The sequence below is a fragment of the Dermacentor albipictus genome, chromosome 6, assembly GCF_038994185.2.
Source record: "Dermacentor albipictus isolate Rhodes 1998 colony chromosome 6, USDA_Dalb.pri_finalv2, whole genome shotgun sequence".
Taxonomy (NCBI): Eukaryota; Metazoa; Arthropoda; class Arachnida; order Ixodida; family Ixodidae; genus Dermacentor; species Dermacentor albipictus.
Genome location: NC_091826.1, coordinates 30,519,702 through 30,542,500, shown reverse-complemented (window position 1 = coordinate 30,542,500; position 22,799 = coordinate 30,519,702). Strand labels below are relative to the sequence as shown.

General features: G+C 45.3%; 2 protein-coding genes across 13 annotated transcripts in view; one reads left to right on the top strand and one right to left on the bottom strand.

Moving 5' to 3' along the window:
* Positions 1-22,799, bottom strand: part of LOC135905116 (uncharacterized) — a 595,563-nt gene that overhangs the window by 285,197 nt on the left and 287,567 nt on the right. Inside the window, exon 5 of one of the 12 annotated variants that reach the window (XR_010565323.1) lies at positions 3,896-4,027. The exons of the other annotated variants lie outside the window; for them this stretch is intronic. The gene's annotated coding sequence lies outside the window, so the exon portion shown is untranslated. Of the gene's footprint in view, positions 1-3,895; positions 4,028-22,799 lie in introns of those variants that run through there. 12 annotated transcript variants of the gene reach the window in all.
* Positions 18,406-20,689, top strand: LOC135905143 (piggyBac transposable element-derived protein 3-like). The gene is made up of 2 exons (XM_065436162.1): positions 18,406-20,475; positions 20,537-20,689. The coding sequence occupies exons 1-2, from the start codon at positions 18,679-18,681 to the stop codon at positions 20,687-20,689; spliced, it is 1,950 nt and encodes a 649-aa protein (XP_065292234.1). The 5' UTR covers positions 18,406-18,678.

The following is a 22,799-nucleotide window of genomic DNA, read 5'->3' as shown; positions in this document are numbered from 1 at the left end:
TGTTGGTTTAGGCTCGCTATTACAGTCTGTGTTTCTAAGGCGCTCACCAATCAAGACTACGGTTGAAGCCCTCCAGACATTTAAAAATAGAAAGGTTTTGCGTACAGTCACACATCCATATAACGAAACACGATTTAGGAAACCATCGATTTAACGAACTGCTTTCGATTATGTCTTTCCAAAGTTCACTTGAAAAAAGTGGATCGTATCTGTCACATGAGACTTTTTGAAAATTCATCTGAACCGAGAGTGCTATAGTAGACAGCTATAACAATTTAGCTGAAATGAAATACTCTTACGTGGCCTGCAAAGTAGACAACCTTGTGGATAATGCAGCGAAGTCTGCTTCAATGTAGAATGTACTTTGCTACTTAACGTGCAGAGCTGCAGTAATGTAAAGATTCAGTTATCATTACTATCCTTGTAGCCGCTTCGTCAGTGGGTCCGGACGCCGCGTCACCTACTTTATCACCAGCTCAGAAACAATGGATAAGGCAGGATTGGAATCAAGCCAAAAGAATCGCAGCTTTATACTGGTCCAGACTAAAATGATTTACACACTTATAGGTGAATAAGGGTGAAAATCTGCCAGTAAATCATACCTACCTAACTTATACTTCCATAATAAGGTTACTTAAAACATTAAATTATGGGGTTTTAAGTGCCATACCACGATCTGATTTTGAGGCATGCCGTAGGGAGGGAGTCCGGAAATTTGGACCACCTGGGGTTCTTTAGAGTGCACCTAAATCTAAGTACACGGGTGTTTTCGCATTTCGCCCCCATCGAAATGCGGCCGGGATTCTCTCCCGCGACCTCGTGCTTAGCAGCCCCGCACCATAGCCACTAAGCAACCCCAGCGGGTCATAGTGAGGTTGTAGAGGTGTGAGTTATAGACCTATTTACACCCTCATTCACTTTTGAAGGTGTAAGGGTGTAAATTATAGAACAATGTATACCTTTATTCACCTTTAAGGGTGTCAAGTGTGAGTTATAAAACAATTTACACACTTAACACTGTTAAGGGTGTTAAAGTGTGAATTATAAATTAATTTGCCCCCTTACTCTTTTTTGTGGTGTAAGGGTCTGAGTTTTAAAGCGATTTACAAGCTTATTCACTTTTAGGGGTGTAGCGGTTTAACTTAGATAACAATTTACACTTTTATTCTTTACTAAGGGTGGACTAGAGTGAGTTATAGAACAATTTACACCGTATCTCTTTTAAATGCGCACGTTATTTGACACTGCCGATGACAAGGGTAAAGAGAAAGCTTCTGAACGCGTTTTGCGTGACAGTCATCGCTACAGTGCCCAGAGATGATGACTCATGGTTGTGGGACCACGCTTCGATCACAGATTGTTCTGAGAAGAAACCATCTCGAAATGCCGAGCTGATACGTCGTCGCAGTAGAGTTCGAAACAGGCACCCAACGAACATTCAGAAACGGCAGAAACTATATCCGGACTTGTACGTCGAGACATCGAATCTGAAGAGGGAGCTTTACTGTATGAGCTGCTATCTAAATGCATCGGAACGGAGAAATCGTCTTGACCGACTACCGATTCAGATGACGTTTGTTCTATATAAAAGAAAAAGAAAATTAAAGCCTAGTAATTACAGGAGCTGAGTTTCTGCTGTGAACATTTCAAACAAACTTTTTAAAGTAAGCACAATACAAAAATATGAAGTATCAAATTTGTAAGTGTGTAACTGAGGAGAAAGAAACGATACCACTATTCTGTAAATGGAACCTAATAACGCATCTAACGCGGAGAGAGGGAGAAAACTTTATTTTGTACATTAGGGGTTTAGCGTTTGGTCTTCGTCTTCATCGCTGCAGACGCTTGACCTTCTTAGCAGGGTTGGGCCCCTAGTCCAGGGCTCCACTGAGCCGCGCTGCTTCGCTTGCGTGCTGCACCGTTGCCCTTTGGGCGGCGAGCTCGCAGCTGGTGAGCCGGCTCTCCCACTGCTCCGCACTCGGGTTTTGTGTTGGTGGAAGGTGTAGTTACGTTTACACTCTCTAAAGCGGAACAAATTTATCTATTATACGTTGCTCTGAAATGCATCACTAGTTTGCGAGTAGTGAATTGGCGAAACGCTCGTAAACAATGTAACAACTTCACGGAAGCTGTTAATTCATATGCAAAATTTGAGCGCTTTAGATATGCCCTGACTTTTGCAGTTCACAGAGCTGCGACGTCTGTTTTTTTGGAGCAGGTTCGGAATTTGTAAACTTAGTTCTCCAATTTATTTTTAGGTTACCAATTTTCTAGGATATTTGTGAAACATTTCAGGCCCCCGAATCAAAAGTCTGCTTACCATTCTGCACTATAATTTAACGTTCTCCAGCGAATCCAACAAAATTTCATTCCAGTCTGTTCAGCGGTTGCCTCATAAAGCATTTTTTCCCGTTTACATGTGTTTGAATATGGAAATATGAGTTGACCCCGAACTAAAGCCTCTTCTGAATGTTAAAATATAAGCATAACCGGATAGCATGTAGTCACGTCATTTCGCTGGTTCTTTTTTTTTCATTTTTGGAAATTTCCGTAAAGATGGATCGCCGTTTTGTATTAGTTGGTGTTTTTACTTGGCCTCGTCGAGTTCCCTTGCGACCGCCTCGTAGTCTCCGACACGTTACCCGACTGGCTGAAATATACGCCTGTCGCAAATGTTTTCCTCAACGGCAACAACGATATTCCATGCATTTCAAATGCGCTGCTACTGCAACATCCGCCGCTCTTTACGTAATAGTTTCCTAAAGCTCCCACATTCATAACGCGCGGAACGTGCTCGTTGCAAAGGTCATTTGGAGCGACAACGAAAAAGAAGAAAAAGAAATAATGAGATGCATCTAACATACATTAAATCAAAATGGGCGATATATATCGAAACATGCTCGTCACCTTTCGATTATATTGAGACTGTTCAAATTCGGAGACAGATATAGAAAAAAAAGGAAAGGACGATATTTCTGACGACGAGCCATTTCTCCCAGATTTCACGCGAATGACAGCAGAAGGAAAGCAAGGAGAAAAAACAAAAGAAATGCCAGGATGTACGAGATTGCACAAAAGGGACAAGCACCTTAGTGTTCTTGCTTCCTTCTCGCGTATCGACAATTGCCAGCACGAAGCTTCTACTCTTGTTGATCGCTGAAACTTCCATTCTTAAAAGAAAGAGCGTGTGCTCAACTACGCTGTACCTTGCAACAGTGATGACGCTTCGCAAGAACGAAGCAAGCAAAAAAAAAATGTCGGTACGAAGGCACGAACTGAAAAGGTAAGCCTTTTATCGCGATACTACATTCGTTAGCCCCGACGACTGAGAAGGGCCAGCTCGGCTGCGTCCCCAGGTGAAAGAGGGTAAGTGTCGCATTTGGTAAAACAAGGAAGGCGGAAAATGGCAACTCAACGAAAAGTCAACGAAAAGTCAACAGGAAGTAAGATAACTGCCAACTATGTTTTCATGGATTTTAGTGCGGATCTTACCGAGCAGCGTTTTGCATAGGAGCTGTGCACGTGCGTTGTCTCGCCCCTTGTGAATATAAGCCTGTTTCGCAGTGGATTGTCCGTAAAAAAGAAAGAGAAAAGGCAAATTCTGCCCGTTTCCGTTGAGCAAAAAAAAAACTTTAATCGTTCTTCGGGACGTCTGATACACACCCTCAGGAAAGCACGTATAGAGTATGCAAAGTGAATCAGTGGCACCCTCGCATAAGCATGGCAGGTGTCATGCTTCACTCACTCAGAACAAATGACTCACTAGAAAGTCAACGAAATGTCAACAGAGACTGTCCAGAACGTAAATTGGAATTGTCTTGCCTTCTTTTTTTTCTTTCTTCTTTTTTTTGTAGCGCAGACAGGTTGAACGTCGTTTGCAGAGTCCGTACATTAGGCTAGGCTATGCCTGCACGCTACAGTGAACATAGAGGAAGAGGAAGGCCAAAAGTTGACGGCCACTGGAAGTCCTTATTCTTTTGGCGAGATATCGGTACAGACGAAGGCACGCATAGAGAATCGGGAAAAGCTGGTAAAAAAAAAGAAGTCATTGAATGAATAACATCGTCGCGTGAAGCTGGCCGGGTATTGTGCTTCATAAGCTGCCAATAAGAAAACTCATGAGCAAGCCAACGAAAAAGCAATATAAACGTGCTCGGAACATATTCTCTATTGAATTTGCCTTCTTTTCACTGCGAAAAAAAAAAAGCCGCAGCGAGCCATCAATCGATGTATTTGCTTCTATGCTTTTGCGATTTTCATGTGTATTGTTCCACTCACGCAAGGCTCCCATGTAAAGGAGCATGTGAGTTATTTGAATAAATAAATAAATAAATAAATAAATAAATAAATAAATAAATAAATAAATAAATAAATAACCTTATTTGTAGGAACCGCACGCACTTTCTAACGCTATTTATTGCCATGCGCATAGATCAGAAAGACAATCAAGTAAAAATACCCGTGGCGAAAATGAATTGGCTGTTTCATTCCCACATACCGTTAATTAATAATGAAGGTTAAATTTATAAAATCAACTTAACGAAGAAAACAGTAAAGCAGGAATAAGAATGGGATACTCGCGGCCGAGATGGCAGCCGAACCACGCGATATACAGATGTGCAGGAATACCCAGAAATTTAAGCTGGCAAGAGGATAGCCGCCCCTATATAGCTCAATAGCTATAAGGCGCTGTAGAGTAAACCACAAAAGTTCACGGGCCATAGGATCCCAGAAAACTTTCAATTTCTGAGCAGCCTGTAGCAACAGTCTGTACAACAGAACATCACAATGTTGTTCACATGTTATACTGGCAGAAGATGTAAATGCGAATACTGGGCTGCGCTCTGAGGCTGCGCAGATGTTCACCTTTATCTCAAATTTCGTGTTCCGTAAGATCTTGTGGTTGACTGTTCAGTACATGTCCCGTTGCGAAGAGGTTGTGGGCCCGGCGCTCACCAGCAGCAGGTTTGCTTTATCGCCCACTTTTAGTTTTATATTTCTTCATTAACCATGAAGCTTATCGCAAATTTATTCATCTATAATTAATTGTACATTATAATAAAAAATACGTTTAGGTGGAGGTGGCACTGCTGGAAAATGGAAAAATTGCTCAGCCTGAGATTCTCTTGCAGTGAACTCTCAAAAAGGTTCGCACCCTTTGGGGTGTATATCCTGTCCCCCGAACAATAACCATCATTAATATTGCGCGCCTTTTCTTTCCGTTAACTCAGAGCTCCAGGTACCTTCAGGTCACGAACGCCAGGCACGCTGTGTGCGTTGCGCATAGCATTCTTGACGGAAAAACTCCCGAGCGCAGTTTTCGAGAAACGAAAAAAAAATTAAATGATGGGATTTTGCGTGCCAAAACCACTTTCTGATTATGAGGCACGCCGTAGTGGAGGACTCCGGAAATTTCGACCACCTGGGGTTCTTTAACGTGCACCTAAATCTAAGCATACGGGTGTTTTCGCATTTCGCCCCCATCGAAATGTGGCCGCCGTGGCCGGGATTCAATCCCGCGACCTCGTGCTCAGCAGCCCAACACCATGGCCACTGAGCAACCACGGTGGGTTTTCGAGAAAGGAGACGCAGGCAAGACCGATGAAGTTTACTGTTTGGGGACGAGATACGCCCCAGAAGGGGTAAATCTGTATTTTAAGAAAAAATTAAATAGAGCGTGGGTTGTGTTATCGCTCGTCCAGGAAACCGGTGTATCTTACAATACAACAAGGAGGCATGAAGCTTCCTTACGGGCTATAACTGACGCCTCTATAGAAACACAATGTGTTGCAGGTATGCATGCGAAAAAACTCCTTTCTGTAGATTTTCAAGTGCAGGCAAACTGTCGATATAACGAAACGGGATTTAACGAAATAACAGATGTAACCAAGTGAAATTCCCCTTAAAATTGTCGAAGAGAGTCATATAGGACTACATGTAATAACGGATATAACGAATAACTGATACAACGAAGAAATTTTGGCTTCCCCCTGAAATTCGTTATAACGAGGTATTTAAGCGCAGCTTGCGACAACGTTGAGTCTATTTTTTTGTCAAACGAAAGACTCACTTAATGCCTTTTCTTCAACGCGAACCAAGAGGAATGTAATCGCCTTCCTGCTGGAATTGTTTCGATAAACGACAACTATGTGCTTAGGCAAACGTTTGCTATAGTTGTATTAGAAGTGACCTTTTCTATATATACTGTAACCTGCTACATATTTTAGTGCTTCTTGTTGATTGTTTCATAACCACTCCTGTAATGCCTTTCGCCCTTCGAGTATAACCAACGTACAAACTCAATGACAAATAAATAAATAAATAAATAAATAGTCACGCTGGTGCATAGGCAGATCCTGCCGGTATCCCATGCTGCCCCGATGCCTTCCTCTCGAAGAAAGTGCTTTGTTACACAGGGAGCATGCGGCGCTACCCTGATAGACTACGTTCAGTAAACAGGAAAATTACCATTGTGCTTTCTTTGGTTTAATTGTCTGTCGGCTTCACGGGATTGCCAATTTAGAATGAAGCACTCGATTCTCCAGATTCTCGTCGCATATCAGTGCCGGTAGAAGTAAAACAATTATTAAAAAAGAGGACAAATACATACAGTGCACCGGACAGGCACTAAACTTCCAACTAAGCTATTTATAATTTTTTTTCGCAACTGAAATTCAACCACGTGACCAGCATTCGGTATCACATTGTTGAGGAAAGACGAAGGTGACCGAGGTCAACACAACCAATAAGTCATGCTGTGGTACTACAATCGCTTTAATACTCTGTACTATAGTACATAGTGCTCTGCAGTACTATGTACTATAGTACATAGTAGTCTGTAGTACTATGAGACTGTGTTTTCGTGCTCATCTTACATTTTTGTTTTTACTTCTTCGCTATAGACCAACTCGCTTAAAAAGACAAAGGGTTGGAAGAACTTCCGCACGCATGATGATGATGAATGATGAATTTATTAACCCAGCTTAACGCCAAACTGTCCGTATAAGTGAAGTAAAAAATGAAAAAAAAAGAAGTGGTACAACAAAGCCAAAAGCGGATCGTCAACTTCGGTGACCGCAATTCGCTAATAGCCTCGGCGAGACACTGGATACACCGTCGCGAGACTGCGTCGCGCGGCCAAGGGTGCCGAAAAGACCAATCAGCGGCACCTTGGCGCGATGACAGGCAGCTGTCACCGGGAGCGGTGACCCGCGCGCACCGTGCCACTAGCGCCGACACACTGGCAAAGGCTTGCTGGTAGAGAGAGGAGGAGAGGAGGGGAGGGGGCGGGGGTGCTTCGATGCTAAAACAAACATTCGGGTCAAGTCAATCACGCCCCCCCCCCCTCCCCCTTCACGACACGTGCACTGCAGCGCACCATCCGAAGCTGCTGCAGCAGTGACGGAACCGCTCGCTTTTCGAGCGTGCCCGTTGTCCTCGTTGACACTTGTGTGCGTGTGCTTTCTCGAAGTATAAATGATCGCGCTCGTGTTTTGGCACGCTTTCGCATATTCCGAATTACCGCTTAATGCGAATCTGCCTTACTTGCCCCGTATACACTGGGGCGTGTAAACAGTTGCCCTGCAAAAGAAAAAAAATATCTTTCGCAGATGCATGTCGATCTAGCAGCTGATACATCAAAGACAGAGACGCAATGCAAGTGACCCTAGTGTAGAACTAGTATACACCCTCAGTATAGCGAAGAAGTTGCCTACAGGAGTCTGTTTGTTAGTTCCCGGACTTGCTCGAACGCAGCGCTAACCGATGCATTCGAGCGCGGTCGCTGCAGGCTCTTCTTTGTGATGCATGTGACTCCCATGCAGGATGTGTTGCGGCATCACTCTCTCACCGCCACAACGGCGCAAATTTCAACGTGGAGGCGGTTTAAAACGACGGGAGCATAAAAAAAAAAGAAAGAAAGATGCGGAATATTGGTTCAAAAAAAAAAGAATACAAGAATGCGCACGCAAGTTCTTCTCTATTGGAATGAGATGTACGCAAGGAGACTTTTATTTGATTATCACTGATCGCTGCGTTTGGAAACAAACTTAGGGCTCCACGACAGTTGTTACGCTAGCTCCGTCACTGGCTCGAAAAGCGATTCGTGCACTAGTGCGGTACTTGAAGTGCACGGGCTTAAGAGACCGCTTATAGTGTCATTGTGTAAGGTGTCCCTCCCACATGCACTCAGTGCTGACTCTCTCCCTTTCCTCCCTTTTCTATTCCCCTTTCCCCCACCCCCAGTGTAGGGTAGCAAACCGGATGCTGTTCTGGTTGACCTCCCTGCCTTCCCTACCCTTGCTTTCTCTCTCTCTCTCTCTGAATTTACGTTAAATATTTATTTATTTATTTATTTTATTTATTTAATACATACTGCTAGCCTTATATATAAGGATAGCAGTATAGAGATATCTAGGCTAGGACATCTAGGATATCTATATATAGAGATATATAGGCTAGAGATATCGACCGCGCCCTCGCACGCAAACGCAGGAAAAGCGTTGCGGAGCTTCTCCTTAAGAGCTCCGCTGTAGAATTACTTCGAGTGAACTATGGCGATAATGTATACAGCACCTGCAAGCATGCTGGTTCAGCCGGCATGGAAATTATGATTATTAGCAGATTCCTTTATTACATTGAAAAAAAAATGTGAGAAGACTCTAGCTAGAATATACATGGTTATGTATATCTTCAGATATCCATGTATAGATTACGTCTCTCCGATCACCATGTTAAATGGATGTCGGAGGGAGAGGCCTTCGTCCTTCAGTGGAGTTGAAATAGGTTGACGATGATGACTATATACCCAAACTTCGTTCTTCTGGCATTAAACGGCTACGCGACTTCGAAAATTACGGTATTTCTAACAAATCTTTGCATTTATAAATGCGTTCGTTTGCAAGGAGTACGCATGTGCGCAGAAGCCTTTTATGTCTTTATGCATGTACCAATCAATCAGCCAATCAATCACTCCATCAATAAGAGTCCATATTTCTTCTGAGAAAGGAGGAGGGCGGGAATAAAAGCCGAGCTTTGTCTTCGCTGACCTGCCGTTCTCAAAAAAAAAAAAGCTACTTTCACTTTCAGTTGACAGCCGGAATACAATAAATCATGGACCATGCCACGGCCCATCATCCTTCGTAGTGTCGTCGCCTTGCTGCCATCGTCACATACGCATAAGTTATGGGGTTTTATTTTTATTTATTATTTATTTATTTCAAAATACTGCAGGCCAGTGTGGTGGCCCAAGCAGGTGTGGGTTACATCCAACATGAATGTGCAAAGCAACAGACAACAAAAAAGCAAGCAAGAAAGAAATAAAGCTTAAGAGAGAAGGTAACACTCCAACTCAACGAGAACGTGAGCGTTTTACGTGAACCCCTTTCTGATTATGAGGCACGCCATAGTGGAGGGGGGCTCCAGAAATTTCGACCACCTGGGGTTCTTTAACGCGCACCTAAACCTAAGTACGCGGGCGTTTTCGCATTTCGCCCCCATCGAAATGCGGCCGCCGTGGCCGGGATTCAATCCCGCGACCTCGTGCTTAGCAGCTCAACACCATAGCCACAAAGCAACAACGGCGGGTACATACGCATACGATGGCTTCGCACACATAATTGTTCACCCTGCACAAACACACCCGTGCATCTGGTAACAGTTTGAAGAAGCCCGAACGATACCTAATAGCCGTGTGCTTGAGAAATGCTTCGGATAACCGCGATCCCCACGCACAGTGCGTGTGTGATCTCCGTAGTTTGTTTAGCCGAAGAGAAACTTACGAAAAAAAATTTCCTTAAGGGCGATGCCTCACATGCTTCTCGTCAGCTTACATAAAAAAAACGATCGTTATCACGGGACATCGAAGCTCGATGTTAGCCAATCGACAGAATCCACCGGTTAACATTGTACAACTTATCAAGGATATCGTTGATTCCGGAACCAAGACCTTTACTATGTATAGCGACGGTCTCGAGAAAGACATGCCCAAATTGTTTTTTTTCCAAATACATCAAAAAAGAAACGTTTTGATTATGAGGCACGCATGCACCTTTGTTATGTTTCGGATGATTAAATTTTGAATTGGTATTATTCTTGATAATTATATTTCGGAGGATTATACATGTCCCTTTGTAGAGTAGGCCAAAATATAACTTTTGTAAGGTTTGCAGAGCGATTACCGGCGCATGATTTGCCCGAGGCACAACGCATTATCCTGATGTTATTTTCGGCGCATGGTCAGAGTGGCGTTGCTTCAGGTCGAGTAAGCCTACAGCAGGGGGCGCCGGCGATTCCAAAGCCCGGACGTCTCCTTCCGTGTCACCAAGGTGTCCCACAAGGCGCCCTTCAGTCGAGCCTCTCGCAGTATAATGTGACCGGAATGCGCAAGGCAGGGTTTGAAGAGCGGAAAATCACTGCGGACACTTGACGACGAAAAACGGGGTTAGAGGCTTCTATATATACGAACTCTATACTCGGCAGTGTCGGGTTGTGTCAACCCAGCTCGTCACGGCCGTCGCACATCAGACTGATTCCGCCGTGAGCGCCTCCTTAAAACTTCTTTGTCAAAGCCTCGGACGCTGGCAGACTTCCGCAGGAGACATACCACCTAGCGTTGATGGAAGAGCGCGCGCGCGCGCGCGCGCGCGCGCACACACACACACACACACACACACACACACACACACACACACACAAGAAAACGGTATGTACAAAGGTCTCTAGGTAAATAAAGGAACAATGCACGAACGAATGAATGAATAAGCAAAACTAATTAAGGAAAGTATTCCAAGGAACGAAAGGAGGAAGCATGAAAGGAAGGAAAGAAGAACGACCGAATGAACGAAAACGAAGGGATGAAAAAGGGAGTGAATGACCCACTCAATTAATTGAGGAATGGAAAAAAGCGAGAGGAAAGAAAGAAGAAGCAAAGTAAGAATGAAAGAAAGAAGGGAGAAAGGCTGCATTCATTCACATATAGTCATACATGGAGTTTAGCGTCGCAAGGCAACTTGAGGCTATGACCTCATCAGTGCCGTAGTAAAAGGCTGCGCATTTATTTTGACCACTTGGGGTTCGTTAATGTGCGCCGAAATTTAAGCACACGAGCGTATTTCGCACTCCAGCCTCGTCGAAGTGCAACCGCCGTGGCCGGGCATCGAACCCTCGACCTTGTGCTCGGCGGCAGAACGCCACACCCACTTAACTACCGCGCCGGGTACGGTTGAATGAATGAATGAATGAATGAATGAATGAATGAATGAATGAATGAATGAACAAGAGAGAAAAGACAATACAAAAACGGGCAAACGAAGAAATGAATGAATGAATGAACAAGAGAGAAAAGACAATACAAAAACGGGCAAACGAAGAAATCAATGAATGAATGAATGAATGAATGAATGAATGAATGAATGAATGAATGAATGAATGAACAAGAGAGAAAAGACAATACAAAAACGGGCAAACAAAGAAATGAATGAATGAATGAACAAGAGAGAAAAGACAATACAAAAACGGGCAAACGAAGAAATGAATGAATGAATGAATGAATGAATGAATGAATGAATGAATGAATGAATGAATGAATGAATGAATGAATGAATGAATTATGGAAGCAAATAAGGAAGGTGGGAAGGAAGGAAGAAACGAAGCAAGAAATCAAGAAAGCAAGGAAGAAGGAAGCTTCCTCGACGTGAAAACTCTTTGTCGACGCGCCCAGGTTCATCTTCGGCCTTTCTATTTCTTGCAGTTATGTAGGGCTCGCTCCAGATATTGGCCGGGGTGGAAGAAGTGGGTGCGCCCCGACCTACAGCGAGCGAAAGACAGTCCATGGAGTCGTTAGAGCCGAGACCTGAATTAAACTGCACGACCGGAAAGGGTCGCAGCAGCAAATAGAAACGGGTTGAGCGAGTCGCTGCTGCTGCTGCTGCTAAATGCGCACAACGCGGAGTCTGGAGAGGGGCACGGTCGCATTTCGAACGTGCATTGTCCCTGCAGTGACGCTGCTCGGCTTTTCTTGTTTTGTTGTTGCACAGACACCGCAGTGCATGTATTGACGCATTTAATTCTGCTTGTTCTATTTTCTTTCAGAGTGGAGAGGGATGCCGGAGGCGGTGTGGTGGCCTGATCTCAGCGGGACCGCCAGTTCTATATTCTTCGCCCCTTGACCCTCACTGAAGCATTAATTACTCGGGACAGGTGCACGACCCATACGCAGAAGGCATCACTCGAACGCTATGCTTTCGGTGTCTAAAAGAGTCCGAAAATAAGAGTCGACCGCGCCGGAAGGAACGAAATTAAATTGTGCCGTTTAACCGTCCTTATAAGCTCCACAGTAGGTTCTGGAGGACGCCTAACAGTAGGTTGCTTCGGATTAAGTTCAACCTCCGGAGTTTCTTTGCCGAGATCCCAAAAATATGCCCGTCACCGCTGGGAATCGAGCCCTCGGTCTGGTGCGTAATCGACACAAAGCTATAGCCCCTGTGCCACAACGGTAGGTGGACGGAAGGAAAGCAACGCCATCGCCGCGCGAAGAACATCCACGTGACACAGATTGAAAAAGTGCAGATAAGATAAGGGAAAAGCAGTAAGTACACGCGATGCTCAATCAGCATAGCAATTCAACTCAGGACCGATTTCAGACGTCTAAAGCTGAATTCTGCGTAGAAAATGATTTGCCGGCATCTTCGCAGGCTGTGAAGAACTCAATGTTGAAGTGACAGGTGCAAGAGCGGACACGGGACACTAAAAGGCGTCAAGAACAAGCGCAAGCGCTTGTCCTTGTCGCCTTTTAGTGTTCCGTAAGCACTCTCGCGCCAGTTATTTTAGCATGGAATACCAATTAGCCCGGTCTCACACCCTGCTTCAGAAGAACTCAAAACATGTGGTGCCAGTCAATTCGGATTGGAGAGAGAGGAGTGAGAAAAATGGCCAGGCTTAGCTTGGTTAAGCCAAGAATGCGTTGCATATTGCGCGAGTTGGGGCCCAGCTTTTCCTCCGGCTGTCGTGACGTCACGTCACGTGGTTGCGCTAAAGGTCAATGGTGGCTGCCCGGCCGCGTCCAAGGGCTGAACTGAGTGATTGCAATATGCAACGCATAAAAATAGAAGCAACTTAATAACAAACATAGCAAACTTAAAAGAGAATAGACCCACATATGAGACGCGCAGCAATGAACAATGGCTCATACCCTCAATGGTGGCTGCCCGGCCACGCCCAAGGGCTGAACTTTGTGATTGCAATACGCAACGCATAGAAGCAACGGTGGTGAGGTCAACCGGACGAACAATTGTCTTGCTATACCCTACTTCCTGGAAGGAAGTTGAAGAAAAGGAAAATAACGGAGACAGGGGGGACATTATCATCGAAGTTACCGAGGCTGGAATTATCGCCGTGAGCCAGTCACGCATGCTTGTAATCTCGCAGGTGACTGCAACAGATATGGTTATCAAGGGATGGTACCACGTGTACTGATGAAGCATTCTTGCTAGCAGATAACAGCGATTGTGAATAGCTAACAGCTTGTACTGACTGTGTACGCTGACATTTTACTGGTACGTGCTATTGACTACGAGGCCGAAACTTGGAGGTTAGCAAAGAAGCTAGAGAAGTTATAGACCACGCATGAAGCGCTGGAAAACGAAAAATCTTGGGCCTAACGTTGCAAGACAGGAACACAGCGGTGTAGATTAGAGAGCAAGTGGAGGTAGCCGATATCCTATATATAGTTCACATTGAAGGGCAGAAATAGCGTAGGGCCATTTATGTAATGCGGAGGGCAGGTAGCCCATGCTGTATTAGAGTTAGAGAGTGGGTGCCAAGAAAAAGGAAGCTTCTTTAAGCATTACATGGCCTGCGCAAGTTCATTCTGCCTGTTTAAATATCGCGCGGGGCTCACGGGACGGGTAGCAACTACGTCAAGCCACGGTTTACGCATCGCGGTTGCCATTTTGTCTCTGTTCGGTAAACTATGCAGTCAAGATATACCTCTGTACAGTAAATATTTATTCATTCACTCTCAAGAATAAAAACCAAGAAAGTTGAAGGGATAACGAATCGCTAGAATGGGGCGTCTCTGTGGAGTCAACTTTCACAGCAACGTGTCTTTGTAGGAGGCTGGATTCTGTTTCCCATGTGGCTTCCTTGACCCGTCGTGACGGCTTGCAGTGGCTGCTAAGTGTCTACTTAGTGGCTGCTAAGCATGAGGTCGCGGGATGAAATCCCAGCCGCCGCGGTCACATGTCGAATGGGGATGAAATGCAAAAACCGTGCACTGGGCGTACGTTAGAGAAGCCACGGCCGGCGGCCAAAATTAATCCGCAGTCCCCCACTCCGGCGGGGTCCGTAATGAAATCGTGGTTTTGGCCCGTACAACACCAGATGTTCGTTTCTTTCAATATAGCTTCCGGGTTACCCAGCCAAGATGGCGGTGCCACAGGGAGCTCCGATTGTAATCCCCTATAAATGGCGCCTGGAGGGGGTGGCCCCAGGCCCCCGCATTGAACACGCGCTCAATGCCAGCAGTGTCGGACGGGTACCCCGTGCGACCCGGTAGGTACGGATTGCGACAACGGAGTATATTTAAGAAAAGGTCGGGGTCGGGAATGGGTTGGGCTGCGGGGTGATTGGCACAGAATCCGTCCGCTGCCCGACGAACTTGATCGGCCCGTTTGCGCGCCAAGACAACATTCTCGCGACCACGTCACGAAGCGAGCCCCGGGGTTCGCGATGGGAGGAGGGGGCGGCGCGCGGTCGGGGTCCCGCTGTGAGTCGAGCGACAGCACGCGTTGAGAAACCCATGCCGTGCGGACACCTTCTACTAAACTGGATGTTCGTTCCGCGGCCCTGTGGGTTCCGTTGCAATGCGCAAATACGCAAGGGCAGCCGTATCAAGTTGGGCCGTGTGACGTAACCGCTCATGCGTCGAGCGCGTCTAGACGTTGAACAAAGAGTGGCGTTCGACAAAGATTTAGAAGTTTGAAGTTTATTTCTTTCTTCATTACAGAAAGATTACATATTTTTTCCCCTCTGACCCGCTTCCTGTGGGCTGAGGAGCACAAAAGTTGGCATATATTTGTTCTTGAAACATATAGAAATTTAGAAACAACATATAGAAACACATACGAAACATATATTTGTTCTCCCTTTCTCTACACAGCTCGCCACAGAGAGCCATGCCCCACTGCCATCGTTTTACGCACCTGCGGATACCACTTTTGAAGAGAAGTCCTCTAGTTTGGCCTTGGAGCCATGACTTCACTTCGTCGATGAGCGTGTCATCATCAGGAAACTTACGGCTTTGATAAAGATAGTTTCCTGCATGGAAATAGCTTGCAATTTGATGGCCCGAGGTCTAGGGCGTACGAGGGATGTAGAATAATTCAATGTGTACAGGAGCAAGCTTCTCAGTTGCTCAACAAGCGAGTTGTGACCAGGAGCGCGTTGTCTTGCCAGAGCAGGACCCCTTTGAATAGCATGCCGCGCCTGCTGGTTCAGACGGCGTCCCTTAATTTCATCAACGGGTTCGCATAATAGGTCCCCGGCACGGCGGCATCTCTCGGCAGGAAATCTGTAGTCACCACTATTTACTGATCTCAAACAACTGTCAAGCACCCTCGCTAGCTGAAGGTTGCACGCGCGCCTTTTTGGGGGGGTCGTCATTCGTAGTGCTTCTACTATTTAGGTTGGAATTTAGTTTTCAGTTGATAGCAATAAAGCCATGTTTCATCCAGTGTAATCAATCTGACAAAAAAAAGTCATCTGGGTTTTTAAGGCACGTAGCCGAAAGTTATGCAGGCAACTCGGTTCTCCTTGGGAAAAGCAGAAAGCGAGCGAGGAACCCAACACGCCGGCACTCTTCGCATCTGCAGATGTTCCTGAATAATGTTTATTATAGACCTTACACTGATCCTGAACTCTTCAGCTGGTTCGTGAATGATTATGTACCGATCTTCCTAATTAATGTCTCCGCTTTTGTGACAGCGTCCCCACCAACGATTGATTGAGGTCGACCGGTAATCGGCGCCGTTCCTGCCAAGTTCCTTCCACACTTGAACTGCCGATGTCAGTACTTAACGACGTCGTACGATGGGGCATCTGTCGTAGACACCTATGTTATTTCCTGAGAAAAAAAATTGTTCGGGTGTGTTGCCTTTGAGATTCAGAAATGTATTAGCTGCTAGCTCTGTACTCCACTGGCTCCACGCTCCCGGCTTCCTCAGTCGTCAGACCGGTGAAGCAAAACTAGCTATCAGAAAGGAGCTGAGCATTTTTTTTCTCTGGGCTATAAAGCTACATGCGTAGCGCTCCGTGATCCTTTTCTTTTTCTTATGCACGCTAAACTGAAGTGGGTCAGGGGGATATCTTTGTTGAACAGCCCTCGCATTTCATCAACTAAATTTACCTTACTCGAGACTCTATTGTGGAACCAATATTTTTTCCTGCTCTCAGCGCTATTGCTTGCACGTACAGACGGCGTCAAAAGCTCACGGGACACGGAGCCCGACAAGCAGCTGAACATTTTCCGAACCTGGAAAAACGGCGCCATTTTAAGAGTTATAACCGCTTCTCGTTTAAGCGACAGTGAGGTACAGTTTTTCTACAATCGGGTACAGCTGTACTGGCTCCATACTAAAACTGCGCTAAAATTGGGCTATGCGTAGAAGAACCCGCACCCCGTAAACTTTCCGTACGGGCTGTACGTGACTCACGCGACGAACTCAGTATTACGTAACACACCGGGACTTTCAACATCCTTCGAAACTGCTCTCACCAACCCAGTCGCTGGTCGTTGGATCTAACTAAACTATGTTTCAACATTTTGCGTGGAAATGCTGAAAGTGCAATCTGCTCATTATGCACGCCGGGAGTATAGGGACTACGGATTTATTTTGATCGGAATGCGGCCACCGAAGCGGGGATCGAACCCTGCATTAGGCTCGAGCTCAGCTGTGCAAAAGTCATAACCACTGCGTTAGGCCGGCAGGTAAGCTCATTGCCTTTCTTTTGAGCAGCTTTGGGCGATTTGGGAAAGCTCACTCTTTTATTTTTGTCCCGCTCTTCCTTCCGCCTTTACTTCCCCTTTCCCTTCCTCTAGTGCAGGGTAGCAAACCGGACGTTTTAAGTCTGGTCAACCTCCCTGCCTTTCTCTCATTTGCATCTCTCGCTCTAGACGAAGCAATGTGGTTCGACTAAAGGCGGACATGTAACAGCAGCCTCTTGACTGCGCAACGTACAGCTTCAAGAGAGGCTAACGTAGCATGCAAGGGGCCTCCATAAAAGGCACGAACGACTTCGCAACAATTTTATTGCAAGACGACGTTGCGAATAGTATTGTGCGTTTCTGAACCTTGTTATAGATAGCGGTAGTTTGTCGAAATTAACGTGTTTTTTCAGACGAATCCCATGGGCGCTTACGCATTAGTATCACGTAATAGATTTGAAAACACCTCTGCATGTTTCTGTCGTTATCATGCGTGTTCTGTTTTTGAGAAACACTTGCAAGAACTGTTTAAGTAGAGTGTTTTGCTCCTCTGAAACGCAACAAATTTTTTTTTTTCTGATAAGATGTCGGACAGTTTGCGAGCAGACGCAATGCCAATCTTATGGCGTCCCGAGGAGATAAGGCGGGAAATTCAAGCCCGTCTCAACTTCTTGCACCTTCTTTGATTGATCAACACTCGGAACACATTTAGGCTGACGTACTCTTGTATTCCATAAGTGTACTTGGCGAAACGTCAATCAATCAGATCACTCAATCAATCCAACCGTTTATTAGTCCGTCAGTCAATCCATCAATGGATTACGCAATCAATCAATCAATCAATCAATCAATCAATCAATCAATCAATCAATCAATCAATCAATCAATCAATGAAATCTATCATTCCAATTAAAGTACAAACAGGCATATAAATGTGGGGCCCGTGTGTCCCAGTAGTAAACATATGCATTTTTTATTAGCGAGAACTTAACGAACTGTATGCAAAAATTGCAAGGTAACACATACGCGTTAATTTGACCATAAAGCTCATTACTGAAAGATTGTCGCGGGTTGATTAGTTATTGTATGCCAGACGCGTACCCATGCAGGACAACATTAAGTGATCGAGCTATGCGATGCAGTAAAGGGTTAACCCTTTACTGCATCTTGTTGCATATATGCAACATACCGATAAACGGCCATAAAAACAAAACATAAGTTCAGTTGATTCTTCCTGTACACGGTGTTGCATTTCTGCAGCAATAATTTGAAAAACGCGCCTTCTTTTGCTGCCCTCTGTGCTAATTCTGCGCAACAATTGCCAAACAAACATGGTGGTCGCTGCTCGAGCCAGCACGTAGCTATACAGGTAAGTTTTGCCAGTTATATATGCCTTCCTGAACGGAATAAACTGTGGAAAAAATGTTAAGCTGTGTAATACATCCTGCTAATCGTGTAGATGCCAAAAAACACAATTTTCTCGCAATAGTCTGTTTCTGGCGACGGAAAATTGCTACGTTGCGTATTTGCAACAACGTGCTGACTGGGTTTGTTTTTTGTTCTCGAACTAGAAATGGATCCTAAACGCTTTTATTGCCGTGCAATTCCATCAGATAGCGAAGACAGCGAACTTTCCGGGAGTGACGACGACCCTGAGTGTAAGTCTGTTTGTATTTATCGTGTGTGCAGTGTGTTGTATGGTGGAATGCGCGAATTTTTTCATCAGGGTGTCTGCGCACTCACGCTTCTGTCTCGCATCGTTACAGCTTCACCTTCATATCTGTGCTCCTGCGTTTAAAATTTTTGGTTATAACGCAAAGACACCGTGCATAGTCGTTCCGTCTTCTTTCAATATACAGAAGCACCCTGTTTTCTATATCTGCATTTTGCTTTGTTTTACCGCTAATTTTATTCCCTGTATATCACTGTCTGTTTGTGCTGCAGATGTTCAACCTTATCTCGAAAAGCTAAATGACAGCACAAGCGAGTCGAGTACATGCTCCGACGAGGACAAATGTACAGCAAGTGGCACAACACCTCACCACCGCCCTGTACAAGCTAAGAGAAGGATCATTTGGAAGAAAGCGAATCTAATGAGAGATCCGCAGACAGTTCAGTTCTCCGGGCAAAGTGAACTCCCAGAGTACATTTCACAACTAGAGACACCATTCCAATACTTCAAATTCCTCTTCCCGGGCTCGCTGATTTCGCTAATTGCAGACCAGAGCAATTTGTATGCGCTTCAGAATGACGTGAGTCAGCCCCTCTGTACTACCGCAGAAGAGATCGAAATGTTTATTGGGACGTGCATGTGGATGTCGATCACACAAATGAGGAATTCGAGGTGGTACTGGAGTGCAGAAACCAGGGTTAGCCAAGTCGCTGACAACTTTCCTGTGGGCCGCTTTGAGAAACTAAAGCATAATATACACTTCATTGACAACAGTACTCTCTGCCCAAAGGACGCTCCAGGAAGAGATCGGCTTGCGAAGGTGCGGCCTCTCATTGATGCCATAAATGAACAGTTGTCGCTTGTGCCTCTTGAAGAGCATCTTTCTATTGATGAGCAGATTATACCCTTCAAAGGTAGAAGCTCCCTCATGCAGTACTGTCCCAAGAAGCCCAAAAAATGGGGTTACAAAGTTTTTGTGCTCTCCGGTGTAAGCGGCTTCTCGTACAAATTGGAGGTGTATACCGGACAGGAGAACACGGTGCAAAGACTTTCAGGAGAGCCTGACTGTGGAGCGAGTGGAAATGTCGTTGTTCGCTTGAGTAGAATGATTCCGAGAGGCGTACACCACAAAGTGTACTTCGACAACTATTTCAACAACCCAACCTTGCAGGTGTACCTAGAAAAAGACTCTGTACACTGCATTGGTACTGTGCGGACAAACCGGGTCGCTGGAGTGAGGCTGCCTAGCGAGCAGGAAATGAAAAAAAAAGGAAGAGGACATTTTGAAGAGAGGGTTGCAGTTATAGATGGAATTGAACTGTCATGTACAAGGTGGCAAGACACCCGAGCAGTGACTTTGCTCTCCTCCTTTGTTGGAACACAGCCTGCTACAAGTGTATCAAGGTATAATCGTCAAAAAAAACAGTGGAGTGAGATACCATGCCCTGCAGCGATCACTATCTACAACAAGCACATGGGAGGCGTCGACCTTTTGAACTCCCTCATCTCCATTTACCGTCCCTACCTGAGGTCGAAGAGATACTATTTTCGTGTTTTTCTGCACATCCTAGACTTGACAACTGTAAATGCTTGGCTGCTTTACAAGAGGAATGTCATGAAAAAACGTGATCAGTACACCGAACGGCTACTTCCGTTGGCTGAGTTTAAGATGGACCTGGCTGCATCACTCTGCAAGGCTGGGAAGACGGCGCTGAAGAAGCGAGGAAGGCCTAGCAATGAGTCAGTAGAACAAGCCTCTGATGAGAAGAAAAAAAGGGGACCATCAGCTCCAACTCCAACTCAGGATGTCAGGCTAGATCAGGTATTATTTCTCATCTATGGAGCTTTGTCTCAGTGCTCATTATTTTCATTTCTTTCCTCAGGTTGGTCACTGGGTTCTTTGGAGTAAGAAGCGGCAGCGCTGCAAGCTTCCTGGCTGCACAGGAATCTGCATGAGCTACTGCGTTAAGTGTGGAGTGCATCTCTGTTCCACAAACAAGAGCAATTGCTTTTTTGTGTACCACACAACAAAATGAGCCCATCGTTTCTCATTACTTACTGATTACTGCTCAAGGTATAGAACCAAGCTATTTCAGCAAGCAAGCGAAATAGCTTTCTATTGTGCTATTCGTTCCCCCTTGTTGATTGTCATGTAAATAAATGTTACAGTTTGAAACGCAATGAGCCGGGCTTTCCTCAACTTTTTCTTTATGTGCACGTTGTTGCAAATATGCAACGTACCCTTTTTCTGCCAATAAAAACTGTCAAAGTCCACTAAGGATATTGTTTTTGCTAGTACAGCTATTGTAATGGTTCCCTGCAACAACATGAATAATTTTATGGCAAAAGAAAAAATTGTGCAGTAAAGGGTTAAGGACCTAATTTCTTAAAGCATGGTGTTTCAGAGCTACGCAGAAACGTGCAAATATGAAAACAGACCACAAATTTCCGGACTTCTTTGGGACTGCCATTGATGAAGGCGGCACAAATTGAATATGGTAAGCGGTGATCAGGTGCGGTACTTGTAGTGATGGGCCTTCGGAAATATCGCGCGCAAATTTCACGCGTATGTACATTAACGTCACGCGGTAATCCACAAAGACAGTTGCGGGAGGCAAACACTTCGTGCGAGAGCCTTGCGGAACCCCGTTCGCGCAGGAACAAGCCTAACGTTCCTTCGGGGGCACCCTGTTAAAGAAAGTAACCATTTCCTGCACGTTTATTGTACAAACTTCCTTTCTTCTCCTTTTCTTTGTCTTTCTCTTTCAGGCGCAAACCAGTCACCCTCCTCCACCCCCCCCTCCCGTCTACCCACCCACCCAAAAGATGAGCCGCTGCCAAAACAGCGGGAAGCCCACCTTTCCTTTTTAAGTACCGCCACATGCCGCTGGGTTCCAGTTGCCTACATTCCAAGCCCTAAGGAGGCTCTTCGCAGGAGCCCCCGTGCACGGCTGCGTCCAGCGAACAGTTAGTTCCGTGCAGCACTCGAGAAGCTGATGTCGTGGTTGAGGCTGTTTGTTCTTCCGACTCCAAGCGCTCAGGCAGAACTGCCTAGGCTCGTGCTAGTTCAAAAAGTTGCACGACCATCACGATGACGTGACGGTAACTGCACTTTATCACGATTGTGTATCTCGCGTGTCATCTGGTCAATATGTACAGTGTGAAGCCAGTCACAGAGTACACCAAACGTCAATAAATTCAATATGATGAAAGAGTTCTTCAACCTTATCGATGTTCTTCTATAGTTGCGTGATCGCAGCACTAGTAACATGTGTGCGAATATTTGGAAATGAGTTGTTTCATTAAAAACAACAACGACGACGACGACAACGAGTGGCTAATAAATGCATTATGCAGGTACCCGTGAATAAAAAATTGTGTGCAGCCTTTCATGTCATATACGGGAGCTAGAAGATCAGAGTTTGATGTGTCAAAATGTATTAAGAGACAGCTATATAAATCAGATCGAATGACATTTACCGCGTGTTGCACTTAACACTGCTTTACACTCGACGGCAAAAAGATTGTCGGAGCGCGGTGATCGCGAAGAACTGAAATGGTCACTAAAAAGGGACACCAAATTCTTCCAGACCATTGCAGTGTTCCTTCCGGAACTCTATTCTTATTTTTTCTTTAATTAGGGGCGGGTCGTTTTAGGCCACAGTGGAAGAAACTAAAGCAGAAAAATTAAAGTGATCGTAGATGATCGCATTTATTTGTAGGAAATAGGCCGGCTATTAGCGGCGGAAAAAAGTTAAAGCCGAAGTTTATATTTGCGAACTTCTTCGAGCCCATAACAAAGTACTGACACGTCAGTGTGACGTCACAGATTTCGGACAACTGTCGTTTGTATGAATCGCTCGTGCCCCGGTTAAGTCCGCAAAACTCGCCAAGTCGATTAATCGATTCCATCGCCCCCACTTCTTCAATATATAAACGAGTCTTTTCACGCTTACAAACAGGCTGCCCTGAAGACTTCCGGTTAAGCCCTCTGGAACAACACTAGTAACAATAGCGTATTAGTTTGCAGAACCTCCCAGGTGGCATCAGATTTGCTGTGAAGTTGCAAAGTTCTACAAGTGAATTTTATTGTTCAGTGCAATAAAAGAAAAAAAAGCCCATACATGAGATCGACACATGCCGCAC

What these genes read in the sequence shown, in the direction of transcription:
- LOC135905143 (XM_065436162.1), top strand. Translation starts at nt 18,679, where the DNA reads ATGGTGGAATGCGCGAATTTTTTCATCAGGGTGTCTGCGCACTCACGC. An exon ending in AGGATGTCAGGCTAGATCAG is followed by an intron (nt 20,476 to 20,536) that starts GTATTATTTCTC and finishes TTCTTTCCTCAG; the next exon opens with GTTGGTCACTGGGTTCTTTG.